The following is a 24,264-nucleotide window of genomic DNA, read 5'->3' as shown; positions in this document are numbered from 1 at the left end:
GACGCTCCTCTGGGAGCAGCCAGGTCAACTTAAGTTGGCCCATACCAACTCCCTCCCCTGAACCCTCTTCCCCACCGGAATATCAACAAGTTCTCGCCAGAAGTTACAATTTCATTTAAGAAAGGAATGGAATCAGTGTTGAACAGTGGTGAACAGAGCTTAAGTCAGTGAGAACAATTCAACAGTAACAGCAGAGTCGTACCCAAATTAACCTTCACACAGTGAGGTCCCAGGTACCCAACAACATCCAGCGATGTGTTAATCCGTGTTAATCCGTCTACGATAGGAAGGCCTGGGACCACACCTCACTCATATAACACCATCTGTGAGGGAATTACTACACCACGTGATGCCCCTCATAACACCATCTGTGAGGGAATTACTACACCACGTGAGGTCCCTCACACCATCTGTGAGGGAATTACTACACCACGAGGTCCTCATAACACCATCTGTGAGGAATTACTACCAAGTGAGGTCCCTCATAACACCATCTGTGAGGATTACTCCACGTGATGCCCTCATACACCATCTGTGAGGAATTGCTACACCACGTGAGGTCCCTCATAACACCATCTGTGAGGGAATTACACAAGTGAGGTCCCTCATAACACCATCTGTGAGGAATTACTACACCACGTGATGCCCTCATAACACCATCTGTGAGGAATTGCTACACCACGTGAGGTCCCTCATAACACCATCTGTGGGGAATTACTACACCACGTGATGCCCTCATAACACCATCTGTGAGGGAATTACTACACCACGGTGCCTCATAACATCATCTGTGAGGGAATTACTACACCACGTGAGGTCCCTCATAACACCATCTGTGAGGGAATTACTACACCACGTGATACCCTCATAACACCATCTGTGAGATTACTACACCACGTGAGGTCCTCATAACACCATCTGTGAGGGAATTACTACACCACGTGAGTCCCTCATAACACCATCTGTGAGAATTACTACACCACGTGAGGTCCTTCATAACACCATCTGTGAGGAATTACTACACCACGTGATGCCCTCATAACACCATCTGTGAGGGAATTACTACACCACGTCAGGTCCTCATAACACCATCTGTGAGGGAATTACTACACCACGTGAGGCTCCTCCTAACACCATCTGGAGGGTTACTACACTACGTGTTTGCTGTTCAACACCTACATTAATCTGTATGTTCACTGTATGTTCCTTTACTTTTCTCTAGTGGTGGTTACCAATGTATGTAATAAGTCATTTATGTCCAATGTATATTTTCAGCCTTCGGGCTGCAGAATTTTTTCAATTACCGTTAATTATTATTATTATTATTAAATACAGTATCGTGCCACACTTAACCCCCCCCCACCCCACGAAATGACACCTTTATCAGGAGTTAATTATACAAGTTTCATTTCCCTTCAGGGGGCAATTATTGTAGGATTAATTGTGGTAAAAATACAGATAGACTGTGGTAGTGTTGCATCGCTCGCTATGTGTTGTCGACTCCTGGAACAACTTGCTGAGGAGGTTGGGAGTCTCCTCACACACTATGCCTTCGAGAGACGACTGGGCGAACACCAAGCTGATCAAGATGTCATGTACGATCGAGTCATGGTATTGAAGGGGTTTAGTTTGGCATGTAGGCCCTCTCTGCAGCTGAATTAAATCGTCCAGCGTTAACCAAATACAACATTAAAAGTGGCGTCCCCCCTCATGATTGCAGAGCGCTGGCTGGATACATGGTAAGGTATAGATCCACTGAACCCACTTGCTGTAATACTTACCCCGGCGTTAGTCACGTGGCGACCTGGACCTATAAACCGACATGCCTTTGTCAAGTTGGTCAAGTTTTCCTAGGTTCCTCCTCCTCAAGGTCACATCAGCTGCCAGGAATAAATATTTTGGCTTCGTCGTGGTGCATGGGCCTCGCTCGGGGCTACCCTGTACGAGGTTATCAGTGGCCCCCCAGCCTCGACTATTCATGGCACCACTTGACCTCCCCGTTCGTAGACTATTCACGGTACCCCCCCCCCCTCCCTCCTCCCTGCTCCTAGACTTTTTCATATGATGTTTGGAGCAAGGAGACGGTGGTGTGATGGTGCTAGTAGGGATAGTTGGTCGTTTAGATGGTGGTGATGGTGTAATATAGTCTGGTGGAGTGGGTGATTGGTGGTGGTGTCATGGTTTGTTGCGGGCGGTAGGGGGTGGTGGAGTGGTGTTAGTTTCAACGTATTAGGGTGTGTTGGCTGGTCTGTTAGCCGCACTCCCCAAGTCACGCACCCTCCTAGTCTTTCTTTTCCTTGCTTATTAATTTATTTAATTGATTAATATATTGTATTTTACCTAATGTTGAGTGATATTTTTTGTTCAAGAGTATTACTCGTAGTTTGTGTAAGATAGCGTTTCTTTATATGTATCAGCAGATATTTATTTACTCTTTGTTCTCATAGTCAGCTGTTGTATTTGCTTTGTGTTTTCGTGAATCAACCGATGAATTTATATACGTTAGTCAGCTGATTTTTCTTTACATGATTCAGCAATTTTTTTATATGAACAACCTGTTTACGTTTATTATGACTGTTGGCTCAAATCCGCCAAGGTTATTTGTTTGTTTACATAAATCAGCTGATGTCTTGCACCTCATGATTAGCTGATTATAGCCAATCGCCCAATCAGTAAAAAAATCCTCGTAGCCAATCGACCAATCACAACAGCTGGTTTCTCAATAATACTTTTAAAGAGGAAGACTGATATTGAAACAGTTTATTTAGCCAGAAAAATACGGATAATAGAGTGGGATATAGTGGCGGCAGAACAGGAGGGGCTGTGTGGTCAATAGGATCGTCTCGACACGTATTGGTAAGAAAGTGAGTACGACAGGTGTGTGTGTGTGGGGTGTGTGGGTGGGTGTGTGTGGGTGGGTGTGGGTGGTGTGTGTGTGTGGGTGTGTGTGTGTGTGTGTGTGTGTGTGTGTGTGTGTGTGTGTGTGTGTGTGTGTGTGTGTGGGTGGGTGGGTGGGTGGGTGGGTGTGGGTGTGTGTGGGGTGGGTGTGTGTGTGTGTGTGTGTGTGTGTGGGGTGGGTGGGGGGTGTGTGTGTGTGTGTGTGTGTGTGTGTGTGTGTGTGTGTGTGTGGGGGGTGGGTGGGTGTGTGTGTGTGTGTGGGGGGTGGGTGTGTGGGTGGGTGGGTGGTGTGGGGTGTGTGTGTGTGGGGGTGGGTGTGTGGGTGGGTGGGTGTGTGTGGGTGGGGGTGTGTGTGTGTGTGTGGGGGTGTGGGGTGGGTGTGGGTGGGGGGGGGGTGTGTCCTTGAGAGCCTATATCAGTTGTAGTTGGTGGGTGAAGATATCCTTAGCGAGTCCTACACGAGGGATGAACAAGGTATCGATCTCCGCCTCCTTCACCAGGCTGAGAGGTGATGCCCCACTTCTGCTGACTTATGTTAACTCTCCCAGGTGGCTCTTGGGCCTATCCACGCTGTTGGCAGATGGTCTGGCTGCCGTATGACACCAAGGGAATGTGTTTAAAGGGGTCATTGCTCGGATGCGTCCTAACCAATACGGTCAGATACCGGCGAGCTCACTAATAACGACGGAGAAATGAGCAATAATTTGAATAAATATTTTTCAACAGTTTTCACCACTGAAAATTTAAACATGATACCCGAGGCACCGACTCTTTTCAGAGATAGTGAAGAAAACAAATTAAGCGAGATAGTAGTGACTAGTAACGATGTTAGTAAGCAAATAGACAAACTAAAGCCTAATAAGTCACCTGGTTCCCGATGAGATATTTGCCAGAGTATTAAAGGAATGTAAGGAAGAGCTTAGTATGCCCTTAGCAAAGTTGTTTAACATGTCCTTAAAAACAGGTGTAGTACCAGAATCCTGGAGGATAGCGAATGTAATACCGATTTTCAAGAAGGGGGATAGATCACTATCCTCTAACTACCGCCCAATCAGTCTAACATCAATAGTAGGCAAATTACTGGAAGCAATCATTTCAAACTCTATACGAAATCACCTGGAGAAGCACCGATTGATCAATGATTCCCAGCATGGCTTCACAAGCGGACGTTCTTGTCTAACTAATCTATTAACATTCTTTTCATCAGTTTTCGAATCGGTGGACGAGGGGCACAATTATGATGTGGTATATCTCGACTTTAGCAAAGCCTTCGACAGAGTCCCCCACGAAAGACTAATTAGAAAGGTAGAAGCACATGGCATCAAAGGTAACATCCTTAAATGGATTAGGGCGTGGTTACAGGACAGGAAACAGCAAGTGAGCATTAAGTCCCATTGGAGCAACTAAGTCCCATTGGAGCAACGTCGCAAGTGGAGTTCCCCAAGGCTCAGTGCTTGGACCATTATTATTTATTATATACATAAACGACATAGATATCGGCATAGACAGCAACATAAGTAAATTTGCTGATGACACTAAAATAGGAAGTGTTATTAAATCTGACGAGGACTCCGCAAAACTACAGGAAGATCTAAACAAATTTTTTGAATGGTCTGAAAAATGGCAGATGAAATTCAACGTGGACAAATGTAAAGTACTCAGTATAGGAGATGTAAACAGGGAACCAGATGCCAGATGAACAACGATGCCATAGAGAAATCCGACTGCGAGAGAGATTTAGGAGTAATGATAAGTAGGAACCTTAAGCCAAGTAAACAATGTGTTTTTGCTCGTAACAAGGCTAATAAAGTACTTGGGTTCATACAAAGGAGTGTTAGTTACAAGACTAGCGAGGTCGTCCTAAAACTGTATCTTGCTCTTGTGAGACCACACCTGGATTACGCAGTTCAGTTCTGGTCACCGTATTACAGGATGGATATAGAATCATTGGAAAGAATTCAGAGGAGAATGACAAGACTAATCCCGGGCATTAGGAACCTTGAGTATAGAGACAGGTTAAAGCATCTTAATTTGCACTCCCTCGAGAGACGTAGAGCGAGGGGCGACCTGATGGAGGTGTATAAGTGGAAGCAGGGCTAAACAAAGGGGACATTACAAAGGTACTCAAACTATCCAACCAGGAGCGAACTCGTAACAATGGTTTTAAATTAGACAAATTTAGATTTAGGCGTGAAATAGGTAAACACTGGTTTGGAAACAGAGTAGTGGATGAATGGAACAAGTTACCAAATATCATCATTAACTCGAATACGCTGAATAGCTTCAAACATAGGTTGGATGCTTATATGAGCAATAGGGGTTGGGTGTAAACGGGACTGCCCAGTGTGGGCCAATAGGCCCGCTGCAGTTTCCTCCATTCTTATGTTCTTATGTTACCTTTAGGATTTGTGACCTAATGGGCTTCACTCTTCGTGGTTTGGTCTGGGACCTACTAGGACGGGGGCCCAATTAGACTTGCCTCAACACAAACTCTTCAGGCAGTGAACAGCCCTCTCCAGCCAGTAGACAGTGTAGGAAAAGTTGTGTTGTGAATCTCTTAGTTTAGTGGGTGTGTGGCGGTGACTGACAGCCTCTCGCTCTAGATTTGTTCACGTTTATGAAGGATGTTGAAGCGTGTTTGTAGGTATTGACGTGTCCACTTAATGATAGCAGCCTGTGATGATATGTTCTGTTAAAGCTATTAGATATATTAAACCCCTATGTAAGAACATGACTCCTCAGCAGGTGAAACACATCCACCAGTCGAGTCAGGGAACACAGCCATAAACCGTGATGACGGCTGTAGAGAATACTGTTAGGGTTAGGGTGATTGACCTGGGAGGGAGGGGAGGTAGTGTGTGTTGCGGTTATATAATAAGAGAGTCACGCCACTACAGGTTACAGTACTCAACAGTGTACTCAGAAGCGGTGAATAATGGCCGTAGAGTACACGGTGATGATAATTAAAATAATAGTCAATGAAAATGGTTAGGATAATAACTTTTTAAAATATTACGTTTCCGAAATATATACATGCACCATTTTATGTCATATTCACTAAGTCAACTATGCTGATTGGGAAAATGAAAACCGTTCTTGCGTAGGACATCACAGTTTATTGACCCTTGATTTAGTATAATATTATAGAGTAAGTACAAGGCTTCGTTCCTTTATGTTCCTACAAGACTTCCAGTACTACTAATGTGAAAGAGAAATGACAACATTTATGAGTATGCCAAATTTATCTACAGTATACTAACTGGTGGGAAGAAAAGCATTAGAAAAAGTATCACAAATATTCACCTTATTGTTTTGCCTGGCTTTGTCGTGTGTAGGTCTTGGTTGGCTGGTCACGTGGCAACATCCAGCAGGAATCAGCAAGCATTGTGGTACTCCTTGTACTTTTGTAGTGACAGAAGCGTGTTTCCATTGTTGCAACATCTTAGTGGAATCTTTCTCCATAATTGTCACTCACACCAGATAGGTTTTGAGATTTAAAAAAAGACAAATGTGAGTGGAAGAAATACAATTTTGAGTGACTTTTGCAGTCCAGTCGTTGGTAACTTTGGAGTGATTGATCTACCAGTACCTTGTAGTTGACGTCTCTGTGTCTGTCGAGAACACCATTCCAGACGTTCTTGGGAGAATGCCAAGCTGCTCACTCCATATCAAAATCATTGTCAAGCAAGAGCTGGTGAGGTCGACCTACAAAGACACCTTCTTTAATCTTGGCCTCACTTAGTTTGGGGAACTTTCATAATTGGTATTTGAATGCTGGTAGATCCTTGTTTGACGAGACTAAGCTTAGTAGGTGGTGTTGGCAACAGAATCTTCTCTTTTGGAGCCATTGGAACATTGTGAATTTGTAAATCTTTTCTTTGTTGTATAGTCGAGTTAATAATAATGGTGAAACAGGGTGGATACAGCATACTATATACTAAGCCTGAGGTACACAAGGGGGCAGCATAGACGGTACTGCACTCGACCACATTCACTTTCCCAAATTGTAAACTTAGGTACCAATTTACAGCTGGGTGAAATGGGAGTGCCCAAGAATCAAACTAACCGACCTCTAGAACAGGAGGCGAGCGCTGTATCCACTCAACCACCACGCTTTAATAATTTACAACCAATCATAAAGAAGTACAGTATTGATTATGGTATTAATTTTAGAAATACGTAGGAACATGGGGGGGGGAAGTGGTACAGATTTTGATGGTCGTTACAGATTTGATATTTATGGCGTCCTGGTGCCAGATGTGGATGGCTGTGACGGTGTGCAGAGGAACATGAAAAAGTCCTGAGAGAGTGAAGGTGGTTGGCAGGTATACCGTGAGATGGTAAGGGAAACTGTTCTTGCCAGCAGAGAGGGAGAGAGTGGGTGTTTGTTTGTTAAGGGAGGGAAGGAGTGGGTGGAGGTGTGTGTGTGTGGGAGAAAGGGTGGTTGGAGGAGTGGGTGGTGTGTGTATGTGTGAGAGAGGGTGAGGGAAGTAATGGGTGGAAGCTTCTTTGAGTGAGAGAGGGAGTGGGTGGAGGTGTGTGAGAGAGGCAGGTCACCGAGAAGCATGAAGAGCAGCTGTAATAGTGTTAGCAGGTAGGACACACACACACACACACACACACACACACACACACACACACACACACACACACAGCCCAGGTAAACCATTTCCTGTTACTGGTGGAGGCGTGTCCGTGGTTCGCCTCTCGTAACGATCAACTTCTCCAAACTCCTCCGGGTTCTCAGAGATACTTAGCTTTAATCTCCTCCGCTTAAGATTATAGAACGCACTTACTTTCCCTCCTCCCTAATATTGTGAATGAGAGAACGCACTCACCTTCCCCCTCCCTTCCTCCCGAACGCACTTACTCTCTGGTATAGTCTCAATACAGCTCTGACGACTTTTTTAATCGCCACTCTGGTATCCTAAAGTCAACAGGATAACATATGCTCTCACATCACATAATTGGGGTGGGGACGATTGGAGGATAACCTGAAGATTAGACACCCCCACTTTATATATCACCTGAATATCCACCTTAATTCTACCTGTGGGGGGGGGGTTAGTTAGGGTGATTAATCTTCAGGTGATCCAAATGAAACTTTGAGATTCCGAGTGTTTCATAAGTTACCATGATTAGGTTATGCTGTTTGGTGTATACACATAATGCCAGGAATACTGTATCTACTCGCACACAAACCTCATACGAATCATGCACACGTGTGGCTTCATGCAGTAGTTAAGGTCTGTGAGTAATAAGATGGTGTGTGTGTGTGTGTGTGTGTGTGGTAAACTTCGCTGTGATACACTTAAAATAGTGTATGTGGTAAACTTAATGTAGTGAATGATAATGTAAATGTCCCACATGTTTGTACCATTACACGGCTGGAAGAAGGTCGATCCACATTCCTCTGGCGTAGTTACCTTAATTATGTCACTTTAGGGTAGAGGGGAGCGACAGGCAGGCGCTGTTGATGGATGGTAGAGGCTGAGTTTGGGCGGCGGCGGCAATGGCAATTATATGTTTCTTATTCTTGTGTCATCATGCCCCCCACACACACACAAAGCAGATCACCAACACCCTCCTCATCTTTCTTTCTCTCGAATATTATTACTTTTTTAACTCACTAAAGAGCGCCATTGGAAGCAGAAGCCTGGAGAACGTTGGGCATTAAGAGGTGAAGGGAAAGACAGGCGTTATTGATACGTTGGGCATTAAGAGGTGAAGGGAAAGACAGGCGTTATTGATACGTCGTGCAAAGTGGTTATCCCAGATGTTTGATTCAACACCACTATAACCCGTATAAAGCGTTGAGAAACATACACAGGCAGCAGTAATGTACAGGTTGATTTGTGGGTCAAGTGCTGATCCACCGTAGTCTAACTTCAGGGCCTAACTAAACCTAACGTAACCAGTTAAACAGGGACCATGAAGACCGGGTCCCGATTATATTGGTACACAGTTGGAGTTAGGACTCTATGATGATTGATGCGTGACAGTAGCATATGAGAAATAGGTCAAACTAATTATAATCATGTCATATACCGGTACTGTACATGTAATAATAGTACAGTACAACCATCCATATAAATAAGGTTAAGCTTTTGACCCACTACTGGTTGGTAATGTTGGGCTGTATTTTTTAACCAGTATCCACCAACCCTGACTAACTGACTGACCGATATTGTTTTTTTTCCTTCTCGCGAGGATGTCTTTTGGTATGATTCCTTGTACTATACACTACCAGGGTGACGGCGGCCTCACAGATGAACAACGATGCCATAGAGAAATCCGACTGCGAGAGAGATTTAGGAGTAATGATAAGTAGGAACCTTAAGCCAAGTAAACAATGTGTTTTTGCTCGTAACAAGGTTAATAAAGTACTTGGGTTCATACAAAGGAGTGTTAGTTACAAGACTAGCGAGGTCGTCCTAAAACTGTATCTTGCTCTTGTGAGACCACACCTGGATTACGCAGTTCAGTTCTGGTCACCGTATTGCAGAATGGATATAGAATCCTTGAAAAGAATTCAGAGGAGAATGACAAGACTAATCCCGGGCATTAGGAACCTTGAGTATAGAGACAGGTTAAAGCATCTTAATTTGCACTCCCTCGAGAGACGTAGAGCGAGGGGCGACCTGATAGAGGTGTATAAATGGAAGTCAGGGCTAAACAAAAGGGACATTACAAAGGTACTCAAACTATCCAACCAGGAGCGAACTCGTAACAATGGTTTTAAATTAGACAAATTTAGATTCAGGCGCGAAATCGGTAAACACTGGTTTGGAAACAGAGTAGTGGATGAATGGAACAAGTTACCAAATATCATCATTAACTCGAATACGCTGAATAGCTTCAAACATAGGTTGGATGCTTATATGAGCAATAGGGGTTGGGTGTAAACGGGACTGCCCAGTATGGGCCAATAGGCCCGCTGCAGTTTCCTCCATTCTTATGTTCTTATGTACCCCACCAGTCGCGTGACACTACAACACAACTCCAGTCACGTTTTGCTTCATTGTTTGTGATATCTGGGGCCAGAGTAACATACTGAACCCCTTACTTTGATGTGTGTGTGGGGGGGGGGGTTAAACCGGAAGTGAATATCCCTTGTACACCCCTTGTAAAATAATTCTTCGCCATTAACACAAAAAATGAACTTACTCCTACGTATGGCAACACGGGGCAAGAATAACACGCTACGTAATTCACTATTTTGACGTGTAATGTTATAAAATGTCATGGCTCCGTACACCTCGTGAACTTGCTGATAAGGGGTATAAGTAGCAGCCAGATAAGGTGGCATTTGTGTCACCGGTCTCTTAGGTCAGGTAAGCGTTGTAAAGATTGCCAGGGTTAAGGTAGTGATGTCAGATATCCGAATTACCTTTAAGATTATCTCTCTACATCCAGCTTAATTTACCTACATATTGATCACACTAATACTTAACCTAACCTAACCAAACCACTTTAACGCTCTCCTAACCTAACCACTAACGCTAACATAGCCAACCTAACCATCCTTAACGCTAACTTATCCAGCCTAACCATCCTAACACCAACATACCTAATCTAACCACACACGCTCACATAACCTAACCATCCTAACGCTAACAACCTAGCCACCCTAACACTAACCTAACCTAGCTAACGCAACAACTCTAACATAATATAACTACATATAACAACATCCATCATCACTACATATAACAACATCCATCATCACTACATATTACACCATCCATCATCACTACATATAACATCATCCATCATCACTACATATTACACCATCCATCATCACTACATATAACACCATCCATCATCACTACATATAACATCATCCATCATCACTACATATAACATCATCCATCATCACTACATATAATACCATCCATCATCACTACATATAACATCCATCATCACTACATATAACATCATCCATCATCACTACATATAACATCATCCATCATCACTACATATAACACCATCCATCATCACTACAGATCGGTAAAGTAGTTTCGAGATTCTCGTGCGGACACACACACAGACATACTTCTTTGTTATATATATATATAATGGTATTTTCGTGCCGGACTTAGGCAGCGTCAACACGGCTAGTCGAAGTCCGGCATCACACAGACGTATACAGTATGTTCATAAGATAGATCTGGCCGACCCTCTTACCGTGGCTGCTATATTGGGGCTGTGTCACGTGTATCAAGAAGAGGAGTACCGGTGTGTAGTACTAGCAGAATGAAAATAATACTCGTACACAATTAATGTGCTTTCATAAATTATTACATGTGTGATATATAATCTATTGTGTGGTGCAGAGTACAGTCTGTAGGTGTGTGGTGTTGGTGGGTCCTGCTACTAAAGTCTTTTATGTGGGTCTAGAATTTCTTGGAAAAAAGACTTGGTCAGCTAATGTCAAAATGATCCTTTCGTTGAAATAATGTATTTCCTGGAACTGGAGATGAGAAATATAACTGTCCCTGTGTCTCAACTCGGCCTACGACACATACACACACACACAAAAAATAATAAAATCGAATTACTTTGTTATTTCACCTTAACTGTGTTCTCAATTACCTTGCGGAGTTTAACGCAAGACTAAGTTTTAAGTTGAACAAATTTATTGGCCAATCTTGCAGTACAGTTTGCCTTTTCTGAATAATTCAGTCCGGTATTAAGACTGCGGGTGCTATCCCTTCTCACTGCCACTCAGGACAGAGGTTCATACACAAAGGGGGTAATGGTATAGGTCATATTCATGAGGCTGCTATCACTGTTCACTGCCACGCAGGACAGTGGCCACTCGAGCACAATTGTGGAACAAAATTAGAACCATTACCAAGTTCACTTACCCCAGTCCAACTTCATCAAAGACCCGCAGAATATGCTGACATGTTATTAGAACAATGGTCTGGTGTGTGTCAAATCACTTCCCTGCCTTCTGACGCGAAACTGGTTGGTGTGGCGGCAGGACGGGAGGAAACCAGAGTTTCTTGAACCACGCCTCGTCTCATAGTACTGCATCTTTGTTAACTCTCCGGTACGCTGTGAAGAAGTCTTCAGTGAATACGTTACTTTTACATTTTCGTCGTGAAGGATTGGAATGAAACACGTGGGTTTCGACTTAAAAGAAAATAGGATTTCGGTGGAGAACTTTGCGAGGAAAATTGTCTTTGTTTGCCCCGCCTTTCGTGAGGCGCATTCGACAGGTGCCGTTATAATCAATAGAGAATCTAGTACTTTTCGGTTGAATAAGTTCATATGAAGCGCTCTTACTTGGCATATACTTGTGTATTATTTTATTATTATTTAAATAATGTAAAGACAAGCTAATCATTTTTGTGTAGTGGTAGATTGAATGGGATTCGGACGGGGAGGTAGAATGCGCCGGTGGGTGGGTTGGCGGGGTAGAGAAGCATCCCGGCGGCCAAAGACCCGCATGTTCGACACCAGCAGTAGACTTGAGGTTCACTCACACGCCTGCGCACGTCGTCCTTATTAACACTGCTTGACGTCATTGCGCGGGAAATTTGATACGCTAGGTAGTGTTTTTTTTATTTTATGAATGGATATTTTGTGATATTAAACGTTGGTGAACTCGGGGAGTGACTGTGTCGTTGTTTTAAGTGTCTATCGACGAAGTGATTTGCTTATGTAACTCTCATTTGAACCGGATAGTCGGTGCGTGCCGTGTGGGCTCTGGGCCACCATCTGACAAACAGTACGGACGACGGAAGAGCGGGTTGCGGAACTTCAGCGGCGTATGTGGAATTAAATACTGAAGTGACAGCGACACAATACCCCGCTTCGCGCACCACTTAGCACACACGCTCTGGGAACATGTTACTGTGATTTTTAGTGGCGCGACAAAGATATAACACTGGACTATATTGGCACCATTTGTAGGAGTGCGCTGTGGAGTGCCAACTGATAAAGGTGTTAATGGCGCTGGGTTCACACTGTCCTCCCTGTGGTGGCCCGTACCGAAAATGATCCACGTAGCTATGAATCAGTGTTGAAAGTGAATTGGTGTTTATAATATGACAAAAACCGTTAATTAATGTGCAACGAAACATTGACGAACATTACTGTAAATTATTCAGTGTTATTGGTATCAGTGACATCATTACTGTTACTATTACTATTTTGTAACCATTATCACTCATTAGTTTATAAAGTTGCTTAACGATTACCGACATGTTGAAAGAGCCACTAGCTTTGAAATTGAAGATAAAACTGACTACAGTGTGTTGGGGGGAAGGGGAGAGGTTTATCTCGTATATCTGGTTATGTAAACGGTTTATGGACTGGGATATATATAAGTGCCTCTCTACAGCTGTCACTTACACAAGGAAATAACTCGGTGTTGGGGGAGGGGGCGTAGTGCTGTGTTGATTTGGAAGGTGTTTAGCTACCCAGAAAGTGAGATGTAAATTGTACAATAATGATAATGGGAAAGATTATTGGAAGTTGTAGCTCTTTATTGTATTACAATTTTATATAAATTTTTTAATACAGCGTTTAGAATAATGTTGAAATTTTTGGACAGCAAAGTGCACAAGATAGTAATTTTGAAGTCGACGAAATGTTAAAATGTATTGTGCATGTTAATACAAAATGTAAATGAAGTATTTGTTGTAGAAAAAACTAATTTAACTTGGGAGAAATTTTATGCTTTGGTAAACTTGTGTGTCGGGATTTTATTTTTTACAGTGCAATGTTGGAGAGATATTTTGTTCCTTAAGAAATTGTCTGGGGAGAATTGTTTATTTCCCAGCGGGTGATTGTCCTTTTTTTTTTATGCTTGTCTAATGAGAAGTTGCTTGGTGATACAGTAGTTCTTTTCTCGCGGGGATTTATTTCCCGCGGGAGGCAGTTTATAGTTCTGTGTGTTTGGCGATGTAGGCCTGTGTGTGTGTGTTTGGCTATGTAGGCCTGTGTGTGTGTGTGTGTTTGGCGATGTAGGCCAGTGTGTGTGTAGGCCTGTGTGTGTGTGTTTGGCTATGTAGGCCTGTGTGTGTGTGTTTGGCGATGTAGGCCAGTGTGTGTGTGTGTGTAGGCCAGTGTGTGTGTGTTTGGCGATGTAGGCCAGTGTGTGTGTGTGTGTGGAATGTAGGCCTGTGTGTGTGTGTGTGTGCTGTAGGCCTGTGTGTGTGTGTTTGCTGAGGCCAGTGTGTGTGTGTGTGTTTGGAGATGTAGGCCTGTGTGTGTGTGTGTTTGGCGATGTAGGCCAGTGTGTGTGTTTGGCGATGTAGGCCAGTGTGTGTGTGTGGGGGGGCGATGTACGCCTGTGTGTTTGGAGATGTAGGCCAGTGTGTGTGTGTGTGTGTTATGATGTAGGCCTGTGTGTGTGTGTGTGTGTTGGCATGTAGGCCAGTGTGTGTGTGTGTGTGTTTGTGTGGGCCAGTGTGTGTGTGTGTGTTTGGAGATGTAGGCCAGTGTGTGTGTGTGTGTGTTTGGATGTAGGCCAGTGTGTGTGTGATGTAGGCCAGTGTGTGTGTGTGTGTGTGTGTTTGGCGATGTAGGCCAGTGTGTGTGTTTGGCGATGTAGGCATGTAGGCCAGTGTGTGTGTGTGTGGATGATGTAGGCCAGTGTGTGTGTGTGTGTGTTGGCGACCAGTGTGTGTGTTTGGCGTGTGTGTGTGTGTGATGTAGGCCAGTGTGTGTGTGTGTGTGTGATGTAGGCCAGTGTGTGTGTTTGGCGATGTAGGCCAGTGTGTGTGTGTGTGTGTTTGGCGATGTAGGCCAGTGTGTGTGTGTGTGTGTGTGTGCGATGTAGGCCAGTGTGTGTGTTGTGATGTAGGCCAGTGTGTGTGTATGTAGGCCAGTGTGTGTGTTTGGCGATGTAGGCCAGTGTGTGTGTTTGGCGATGTAGGCCAGTGTGTGTCTGTCTGTCCACAACATAATTACATTCCTTTACTGCTAGTCCCAGCACCATTACCACTGCCACCTATGACTACCATTAACTCCATATACCATTACCACTGCCTCCCACGACTACTATTACCGGCAAGACAAACTATTAACAAGTCGCTTAGAGAGAGAGGCGCCTCACTCAAAAATCTATCCTTCGAAACTTCCACTGTCAAAGGTTCCAAGGCCATGTGAATCAGGATATTGTTGTACTGTATTGTTGGAAGTTTTGTGCTCTCTCTCTCTCTCTCTCTCTCTCTCTCTCTCTCTCTCTCTCTCTCTCTCTCTCTCTCTCAAGAACCCGTTGCTTCAGCCGCTATTATTGGCAGTATCAGCACTGTATTGCCCCACTGACTCGAGCATTGTTTGTCTTACCCTCGCCTCACCTGACCTCCTGTATGCTATCTTACTGAACACTTTATTGTTATCCTTGTTATTATTCTTGTTATCGTTATTATTATTTTCTGTTATCGTTATTTTTTATTAGTTATTATTATTATTATTATAGGTATTACTTTAATGAATCAATGTTACGGGTAAATGAGACGTCGTTTTCGGATCACCTGAAGATTATGCCCTCCTCTCCTCCTCCTGCACGTGCCCAGCTAATTTCACCCGTTGATTGAAGTGAATGTCCTAACGCTACCCAGAGGTGGGGAGATTATGCTGGGTTGGGTTGGGTTATTGGTTAATTTGATTACGTTGGGTTATGATTGGTTAGGTTAGGTTGGGTTATTGGTTAATTTGATTACGTTGGGTTATGATTGGTTAGGTTAGGTTGGGTTATTGGTTAATTTGATTACGTTGGGTTATGATTGGTTAGGTTAGGTTGGGTTATTGGTTAATTTGATTACGTTGGGTTATGGTTGGTTAGGTTAGGTTGGGTTATTGGTTAATTTGATTGCGTTGGGTTATGATTGGTTAGGTTAGGTTGGGTTATTGGTTAATTTGATTACGTTGGGTTATGGTTGGTTAGGTTAGGTTGGGTTATTGGTTAATTTGATTACGTTGGGTTATGGTTGGTTAGGTTAGGTTGGGTTATTGGTTAATTTGATTACGTTGGGTTATGATTGGTTGGTTTATTACGTTGGTTTATGAGTGGTTAGGTTATGTTGGTTGTTGGTTAATTTGATTACGTTGGGTTATGGTTGGTTAGGTTAGCGTTGAGGGGTGTTTATTTTTCAGGTGAAATAAAACTGGGAATTATTCCTCACGTGATCCCCTTTAGCCCCTAGTTAGGGATGATGACAGGTGCTCTTGTGCGAACTGAAAGGTTGGCAGAGACTGAGATGGATGAGTGAGATTAAAACCTGTGGTCCTTGGAGAGTTACAGCTGTACGAGGATTGGTTTATGACGGCCCGTGAGTGTTTGGTGTGGAGGGCTGTGGGCGCCAACCCTCAGACATTGATGAGGTTGGGCTGTGGTCGCCAACCCTCAGACATTGATGAGGTTTGGGGCCGTGGTCGCCAACCTTTAGATATTGATGAGGTTCAGGACGTCATTGGACACCCTAACGGTATCCTGAAGGAGGGGAGAGTTAGGTTAGGGTGGTTACGCCCATATTATTAAACATCTTCCCTTGAAGAGGGTAATCTTGTTTCAACACGAGTTTTAAACTAAATGAGCCCTGAGGGACACCGCAGTACAGTACTTAACGGGGTGGTGTGGCGGTTAAATTAACTACGTAATTACAATAAAATTAATTTATAATATTGGAATTAGTTAAGTACTTGCAACTGTACTGTAGTCCCCGGAACTCTGTCGCTCCTCCCCAGCTCCCTCCACTAGTACACTCGCTCACCCTCCACCAGCTCACCGTTCCACTGCGCACCGTTCCACCGCTCACCCTCCACCAGCTCACGTAATAGTTCACTTGTGTCATAAACTTGTTCTACCTCTTAAGGCTGTCAACTGTACCGGACCACCTGAAGATTAGCCACCCTAGCTTGTTCTGCCACCTTAAAGCTCACCTGCTCCCCCCTCTAGCAGTAGGATGTTTAATCATTAGGTGATCCCCGGCAACCCCTTAATATCCATGTATTACGTGGGGGGGGGTATTAGCTCAGATTTTATCAGGTGTGTGGCTGGACCGCCACACCGTGTACATAAGAACATAAGAATGGAGGAAACTGCAGCGGGCCTATTGGCCCATACTGGGCAGTCCCGTTTACACCCAACCCCTATTGCTCATATAAGCATCCAACCTATGTTTGAAGCTATTCAGCGTATTCGAGTTAATGATGATATTTGGTAACTTGTTCCATTCATCCACTACTCTGTTTCCGAACCAGTGTTTACCTATTTCACGCCTAACTCGGCTTCCCCGGTCCTACTAAGCCGTGGTTGACCCTTGTAGGTGGTGCCAGACCCCCCCCCCCCACCATACTCAATCACACTAGGCCTACTCGTCCTTCCTCGCCCTCTGTCGACCAAACATGCCCATACACCTCCGCCGTACTCATGCACGCTTCGCCATCTCCTCGCCACACATATAACCTTCATCTCACCTCTTTAAGTGGGTACTACGCCACTGACACTCACGCTGGTTCATGTACGTCATTGTCTGCGGACCTTCCCTCCCTCCCTCTCTCACTCCCCTTCAGCTGGAGAACACTGGACGAGCGGTTCATCCCACACCTTCGACCTTCCTCCTCAGTCACGTGGTTAGTAGCGCGCGTGTGTTCTTGCTACTGGCCCCCTCCCCTCTCCTCCATGGCCTTGGGAGCCACGCAGATGTCGTGTGGCGGTAGTGGGCCAAGAAATTCCTCCCTGTGGCACAAGTCATATAATTAGCCCCACGTTTGTGTGTGTGTGTAAAACTGCCTGATAGAATCAATTTTACTGGAAACATTACTGTACACATGCCCTCCAGTCCAGTCATGATGGGGAGGGGGGGGCGCACGTTCCCAGTTGGTGCCCCCCCTGGGCCCGCTGTTGGCTGGGCAAGATAACAGCAAACGTTGTTGTTCATTACTGTGGTAAACTACACTTCCTTCCTTTGAAGACGAAACTTGAACAATTAAAATGGACTCGATAAAAATTTGGAATCACATGAAGAATAGGCACCCAATTTTATATCACCTGAAGAATAATCACGATAACATAAACAACTCCTCTAATGTATCGTTAAGGTGTTTAATCTTCAGGTGAAATAAGCTGAGGTGTCTGATCTCTAGGTGATCCGAAATTTTATTGGATGACCCAAAAAGTTCTCGCTTCGCCTAGATAAACAGTATTTTCCGTTTGTTGTAATAATTGCCAATAAATATTTCAATTTCTCCGTCTGTTGGTGAGCTGTTGGTTCTTTTTTCTCCTTGGTGACGTGGGACCCCAACGGCGAACTGAGGTTTATAAATTAACAGATGCTCTGTTGATCTCCCAGCTGATCCACATCTCACCTGATCAATTATGTCATTAGTGGATTACCTGGCATATCACCTCATTTACTGTACATAAGAGTTCCCGCTGGCTGATATTCCAACACGTGATTTCCTTGGTCACTAACTCAACTGTGATGGGCTCGCAGCTTGGTCTACTAGTCAATTCATAATCTAATCACGTGAAGATTAGCCCCTTACTTATTTCACTTGATGATGACACACCCTAACCTAATTTCTCCCGTTAGCGTCAGGGTGTTTAATCATCAGGTGATACAAATTGGGGAGCTAATCTTCAGGTGGTTCCTCCCATACGGTGTAAGTTGATTTTACTTCATTCTACAGGAACCAATCTTATACATGACGCTTCGCTGCTACCTGTCACCTTCATTTGATAGGCTGCTTGATTAGTAAAACCTCTGAGCTAATGTTGCCTGGAGGAGTTCTACCTTGGTGTGCTAATTCCATCGTTGACACCTATTCTCACTTGACGTTACCTGGTATGGTACTATGATGCGCTCATTAGATGCTACACCTCGGCTGATATTTACCTAGATGTGTTAATTAGTTGTTGTACATGTCACCTGAAGTACCGAATGGCTGAAATCCCAGTGGACTCATCATGAACTAATCAAACAGGTGTCGTAACTGTTTATCTCGATACAGTTTCATGATAGTCTGACAGGTAACAGTACGTTCTTCTTGGTGATTCAGATACGTTAAGTGCGGTTAGGTTAGTTTAAAGAGATTGGTTAAGGTAGGGTAGGTACGGTTCGGTTAGCTTAGGAGTTGGTTAGGGTTAGTTTGGTGAGGTAAGGTTAAATTAGTTTGTTTAGGTTAGTTTGGTGAAGTTGGGACATGGTTAAGGTTGTTGGGTACTGCTAGATAAAGTTAGCTTAGATGTTGGTTAAGACAGATTAGTTAGGCTTCTGTGTGTGTGTGTGGCGGGATCTTGCACCCCCCCACCCAAAAAGTAAATTGTGTGGTTAGGTTTTTTCGGGTGATATTTTGTCCGGCCATGAAATTGTATCATGGGTGATTGTTGCCCACTGAGGAAATTGTTGGGTATGCCAAGTGTGTGGTGGAATGTTTGGCAGTGTACCGTAGGAGATGTAATGTCAGTGTACCGTAAGATGTAGATATGCTGACAGTGTAGTGCAGGGGGTGTGTTGTCAGTGTAGTACAGGAGGTGTGTTGTCAGTGTAGTACAGGGGGTGTGTGTTGTCGTGTACAGGGGGTGTGTTGTCAGTATAGTGCAGGGGGTGTGTTGTCAGTAGTGCAAAGGGGTGTGTGTTGTCAGTGGGTGTGTTGTCAGTGTAGTACAGGGTGTGTTGTCAGTGTAGTACAGGGGTGTGTGTTGTCAGTGTAGTACAGGGGTGTGTTGTCAGTGTAGTGCAGGGTGTGTTGTCAGTGTACAGGGGGTGTGTTGTCAGTAGTGCAGGGGGTGTGTTGTCAGTGTAGTACAGGGGTGTGTTGTCAGTGTAGTACAGGATGTGTGTGTTGTCAGTGTAGTACAGGGGTGTGTTGTCAGTGTGTAGTACAGGGGTGTGTTGTCAGTGTAGTGCAGGGGTGTGTTGTCAGTGGTACAGGGTGTGTTGTCAGTATAGTGCAGGGGTGTGTTGTGTGTGCAGGGTGTGTTGTCAGTAGTACAGGGGTGTTGTCAGTAGTACAGGGGTGTGTTGTACAGGGAGGTGTGTCAATAGTGCAGTGGGGTGTGTTGTCAGTGTAGTACAGGAGGAGTTGTCAGTGTAGTACAGGGGGTGTGTTGTCAGTAGTACAGGGGTGTGTAGTGTGTGCTGTCAGTGTAGTACAGGTGTGTTGTCAGTAGTACAGGGGTGTGTTGTCAGTAGTACAGGGGTGTTGTCAGTATAGTGCTGGGGTGTGTTGTCAGTGTAGTACAGGGGGGAGTAGTAAGAGGAACAATGGGGGAGCGGTGTGCATGGGACAACTTGTTAAATGAGTCCCATTTGTATTACGCCTCATCTTAACCTAACCAGTAAGATTGTAGGGGGCCCTTTAAAACTAAGCGCAAATCCCACTGGTTAAGGTTGGGGCCCATTTATTTAACCTCTGTGGTCGTTCAGGATGGTGATGAATCGTGACACTGCCCCCAGGTATACGGCTGAACCATGCCGCTCCACTTGGGATGGACATTATATATGTGTCTGTTCCCCCCGTCAACCCTCGCCATCCACTACCACACCCCGCAAACCCTTGACGTAGGTAGGAAACAACGGGATCATACCTCAAAAAAAATATATATATTGGAACCCGATTCTATAAGGCAACATTCTGAGGTTTTCGTTCGTTGGGACAATTGTTACGCGAATGAAAATCCAGGCCGGTTTTGGAAGTGTGTGTGTGTGTGTGTGTGGAGAATTAAACACAGGTGAAGTAGAGTGTACCACACCCCAAGACACTCGAGGTGGTGTCAATATACTGGGGGTAGCCAACATCTGTATCAGTTGTTGCCCGCCACCACACTGTTTACTTCATCTCACCTCCCACCCTCCCCCTACTCTCCCTACCTCTCACCCCCGACTCTCCCCTACCTCTCCCGGCTCTCCCCTACCTCTCCCACCCCTCACCCCGACTCTCCCCTACCCTAACCCCACTTCTCCCCTACCTCTCACCCCGACTCTCCCCTACCCCTAACCCCACTTCTCCCCTACCTCCTATCCCGACTCCCTACCCCTAACCCCACTCTCCCCTACCTCTCACTGACTCTCCCCTACCCCTAACCCCACTTCTCCCTACCTCTCATCCCGACTCTCCCCCTACCCCCCCACTTCTCCCCTACCTCTCACTCCGATTCTCCCTTCCCCCCACCCCGATATTCGTTCCCTCTGTATTATTCATCTTTATCATCACCTTCAGGAAAGTTAAAAACGAAAGAGGATAACGCGAAATTGTTAAAGCACATAGTGTTGTTTTAGAATATAGTAATGGCCGACTGACTGACTGACTAGTGTTGAAAAGTGAGTACTATAGTGTATGTTACAGTACACAGAAGAGAGAACCAAGTGGCTAAATATGACAGTACGAAATTAAACGCTGAGTGACATGTAAACAGCTGTAGTGAAGTATATGTGAATAATTGTGTTACGAGAGAAATGGAAATTACATTGAAGAGAAGATGAAGTGAGTTCCTAGAGATACTTAAGAACTGTTTGTCGAGTGGTAAAAATAAGTGGAGTGATCAGTGTGGTTTTGTAGTGGCCCCACGTGTCGGCCCCGGACCGCCCACAGCTTGACCCAGAGGTTAAGCACATAATGATGCTGCTGGACTTGATTACTCCTCGTTTCCTTCAGGTAAATAATCACAGGGGGGTCGTCCAAGGGAAGTACTGTATACGTAGGTTTTCATCAATTCAGTCTTTTCAGTTTTGGTGGGTTAATGTTAGCTAATGATCAAGCAGGCGTAATTTATATTATATACTGAATAGGGTTTAGGGTTATTTAAATGCCCTCGGTGGATCAGAGTGGAGAGGGTACGACCCACACTAATTGGCCGCCCATCATTATCGGATAAATCACACCATATTTTTTTTTTTTATTTATGATTTCATGCCTACGTGAGACTCGGCCAGATGTATGTGTGTGTTTAAGGCGAGAAGTAGGTGTTGAGGTAAGGGGTGTGGAAAAAAGTTAATTAAAGGGCGTGTAATGATTGTCCTTGTTCATCAATGGGTTGTTTGTTCTCCCCTCGACCTCCTTTGGCCATCTTTTCCAGGTTACAGAAAACTCAGTGACCACCGACCCAGAAATATCCCTCGAGTGCTATTTACATATGAAGGATCACCCGAAGATTAGACCTCATATTATTTCACCTTATAGGCCTATCCGTTTTTTTTTTCGGTTGTATACTCGGTTGTTTCCCCTGTGGCAACTGCCAGGGATGGAATTTTGCCGTTACTTTTCGTGTGTCAGGGTGCTTACATCCCTGGCCACGTTCTTTTGCTATTTTTAGGAGCACACTGCTGAACACAGTAACTATGTTTCAGTCTTCGCGGACAGGTCAAAGATGGATGCCTGGGTAGGATATTCTTCTTTTCTCTAGTGCCTTACCCTTCACTGCCTCATTTTTTTACGGCTGAGCTATGTGGGATTTTAGCTGCACTGCAGTACATGTTTAAGTTCATGATCATTTTAAAAATTTTACTAATTTTAGTGCTTTGCGTAGTGCCCTACAGGCACTTTAGCTTTTTTTTTTTTAATTCATTCAATCCCTGGTCGTCAAATTTTTAGAATGGTTCTTTTTACTCAAGCTGCGAGGGTGGGAGGTCCAGCTTTGCTGGGTACCTGCTCACGTCGGCGTTGATGGCAATGAGGCAAGGTGTGAAAACTAACACACACAAACTCTCTCTCTCTCTCTCTCTCTCTCTCTCTCTCTCTCTCTCTCTCTGTGGTAACTACTGCAGGTGTATTGGCTGTCGTGGCAACTTCAATCCATTAGCTATGGAGGGGGGAGGAAGAGGAAGGTCTTGAACTCTTACCAACCTGAAGCTTGATGTGACGATGGCTGATGTGTTTTAGGTTAGGTTAGGTTTGGGTTAGGCTAGGCTATGCTATGCTAGAAGTAGGTTATTGGTAGGTTAGGTTAAGCTAGAGGTAGGCTATTGGTTATATTAAGTTATGTTTATGTTAAGGGTGTGTTAGATACGACCAATTTTGGATAGATTTAGTAAGATGATGTGAGGGATGCATCAGTTTGGTTAGGTTAGGGACCCTGGCCAGTAGTGAGAGTTTCTCCTTTTTGTTTTAAGATTTGACTTGATATAGATGTCAGAGTTATGAAACACCGAGCATAAGGCCTACTTATTCAGGACACCTTTTAGAAATGAACCCCTTAAGATTGGTGGTTTAATCCTTTTGATGATGTTTTAATTCTTTTAGTGATGATGATGGTTTAATTAAACATTTCAGGGTTTATATGCAACTATTTGAGTGATGATAGTGTAGTGGTTTGAGGCTATGATTTAACCCCTTTGGTGTATCATTGATGATTTAATCAATTAGATTAAACATTTAGGGCTGATGGTTTAACCATTTAAGGACTGTTACAGCTCTTGTTTGTCCTCAAAGGGTAAAAATTAAGGTGACAATGATTTTCATAATTATAACTAGTCAAAAATATTCCTATGATGATATTGACTTTTCTTTTATAAGTTGCATATACTGTACTGTACATCATTTGTTTATTACTGGTATTAAGCTGTGAATTATTGTGTCTTATGTGTGTGTGTCGATCAGGAAGTCCCAGAAAGATGATCATTTGTGTCTTATTTGCAGGACTATGATAAGGCCTTCCCAGATGGACGAGGTAGAGATGCCACCAAGAAGCTGCTCCTGTCCCCCAGTGCCCACACGGGGGAAAGGAAAGGCACCAATGGCACCAAGGCCATGTTTCAGCCTCCTGCCACTGACATTTACCTCTGTGACAAATGCGAAAATGAATTCTATAGTCTGCGGGAAGTGCAGGTAACGTTGTTGATGGTTTTAACACTTCTGCTGCTGTCTGTGCCTGTTTGTCATGTGTGTTCTCTCTCAGCATTTGTCACCTTGATAACCTGTCATACATCAACCTTCTATCCCAGGTGATGTTCGAGAGATCACCATATTTTATCCTTTTCTAAATCTGACATTCCTTCTCAGTTGTAACATGACAACAGGGAACTATTTCATAACAGATTTAGTGAGGGGCAACCTAGATCCTACCTGCCTTCCTGGGATTTCCTTGGAGGTTAAGAGCAGGTTTACAACATTATCAAGTGAGGTGTGGTTTGTGTAGTAGAAAGAATAAGTTGTGTGGCCTTATGGCTTGTCACACTCCCATGTTTTAGGACAAATTCTGACCATGAACATTCGCCTTATGCAATGACAGTCATGAGAGAGCAACTTATCTCAAGATTATCCTTGCGGTTTACAGAGAAAAACCATGAAAGGCCTTGGTGCATACAGCATATGGTGGTGTTATGAAATGGATGTTGATGAGTAAATTCTCCCATCACTAATGTGGTAAAACTACAGTACCCGTACTTTTTTTTATGTTTTGGT

At 44.2% G+C, this 24,264-nt stretch overlaps 1 protein-coding gene across 4 annotated transcripts in view; it reads left to right on the top strand.

The window, feature by feature from the left end:
* The window catches only part of LOC121875105, a 119,618-nt gene that overhangs the window by 83,144 nt on the left and 12,210 nt on the right, over positions 1-24,264 (top strand). For 2 of the 4 annotated variants that reach the window (XM_042379462.1, XM_042379463.1), the window contains exon 5: positions 23,500-23,688. In XM_042379462.1, coding sequence (XP_042235396.1) covers positions 23,500-23,688 — 189 coding nt within the window. Of the gene's footprint in view, positions 1-12,376; positions 12,459-21,056; positions 21,520-23,499; positions 23,689-24,264 lie in introns of those variants that run through there. The other 2 variants (XM_042379465.1, XM_042379464.1) reach the window with 2 other exon arrangements.

This window comes from Homarus americanus, unplaced genomic scaffold (assembly GCF_018991925.1).
Source record: "Homarus americanus isolate GMGI-L3 unplaced genomic scaffold, GMGI_Hamer_2.0 scaffold36970, whole genome shotgun sequence".
Taxonomy (NCBI): Eukaryota; Metazoa; Arthropoda; class Malacostraca; order Decapoda; family Nephropidae; genus Homarus; species Homarus americanus.
This window is presented reverse-complemented; position numbering and strand designations above follow the sequence as displayed.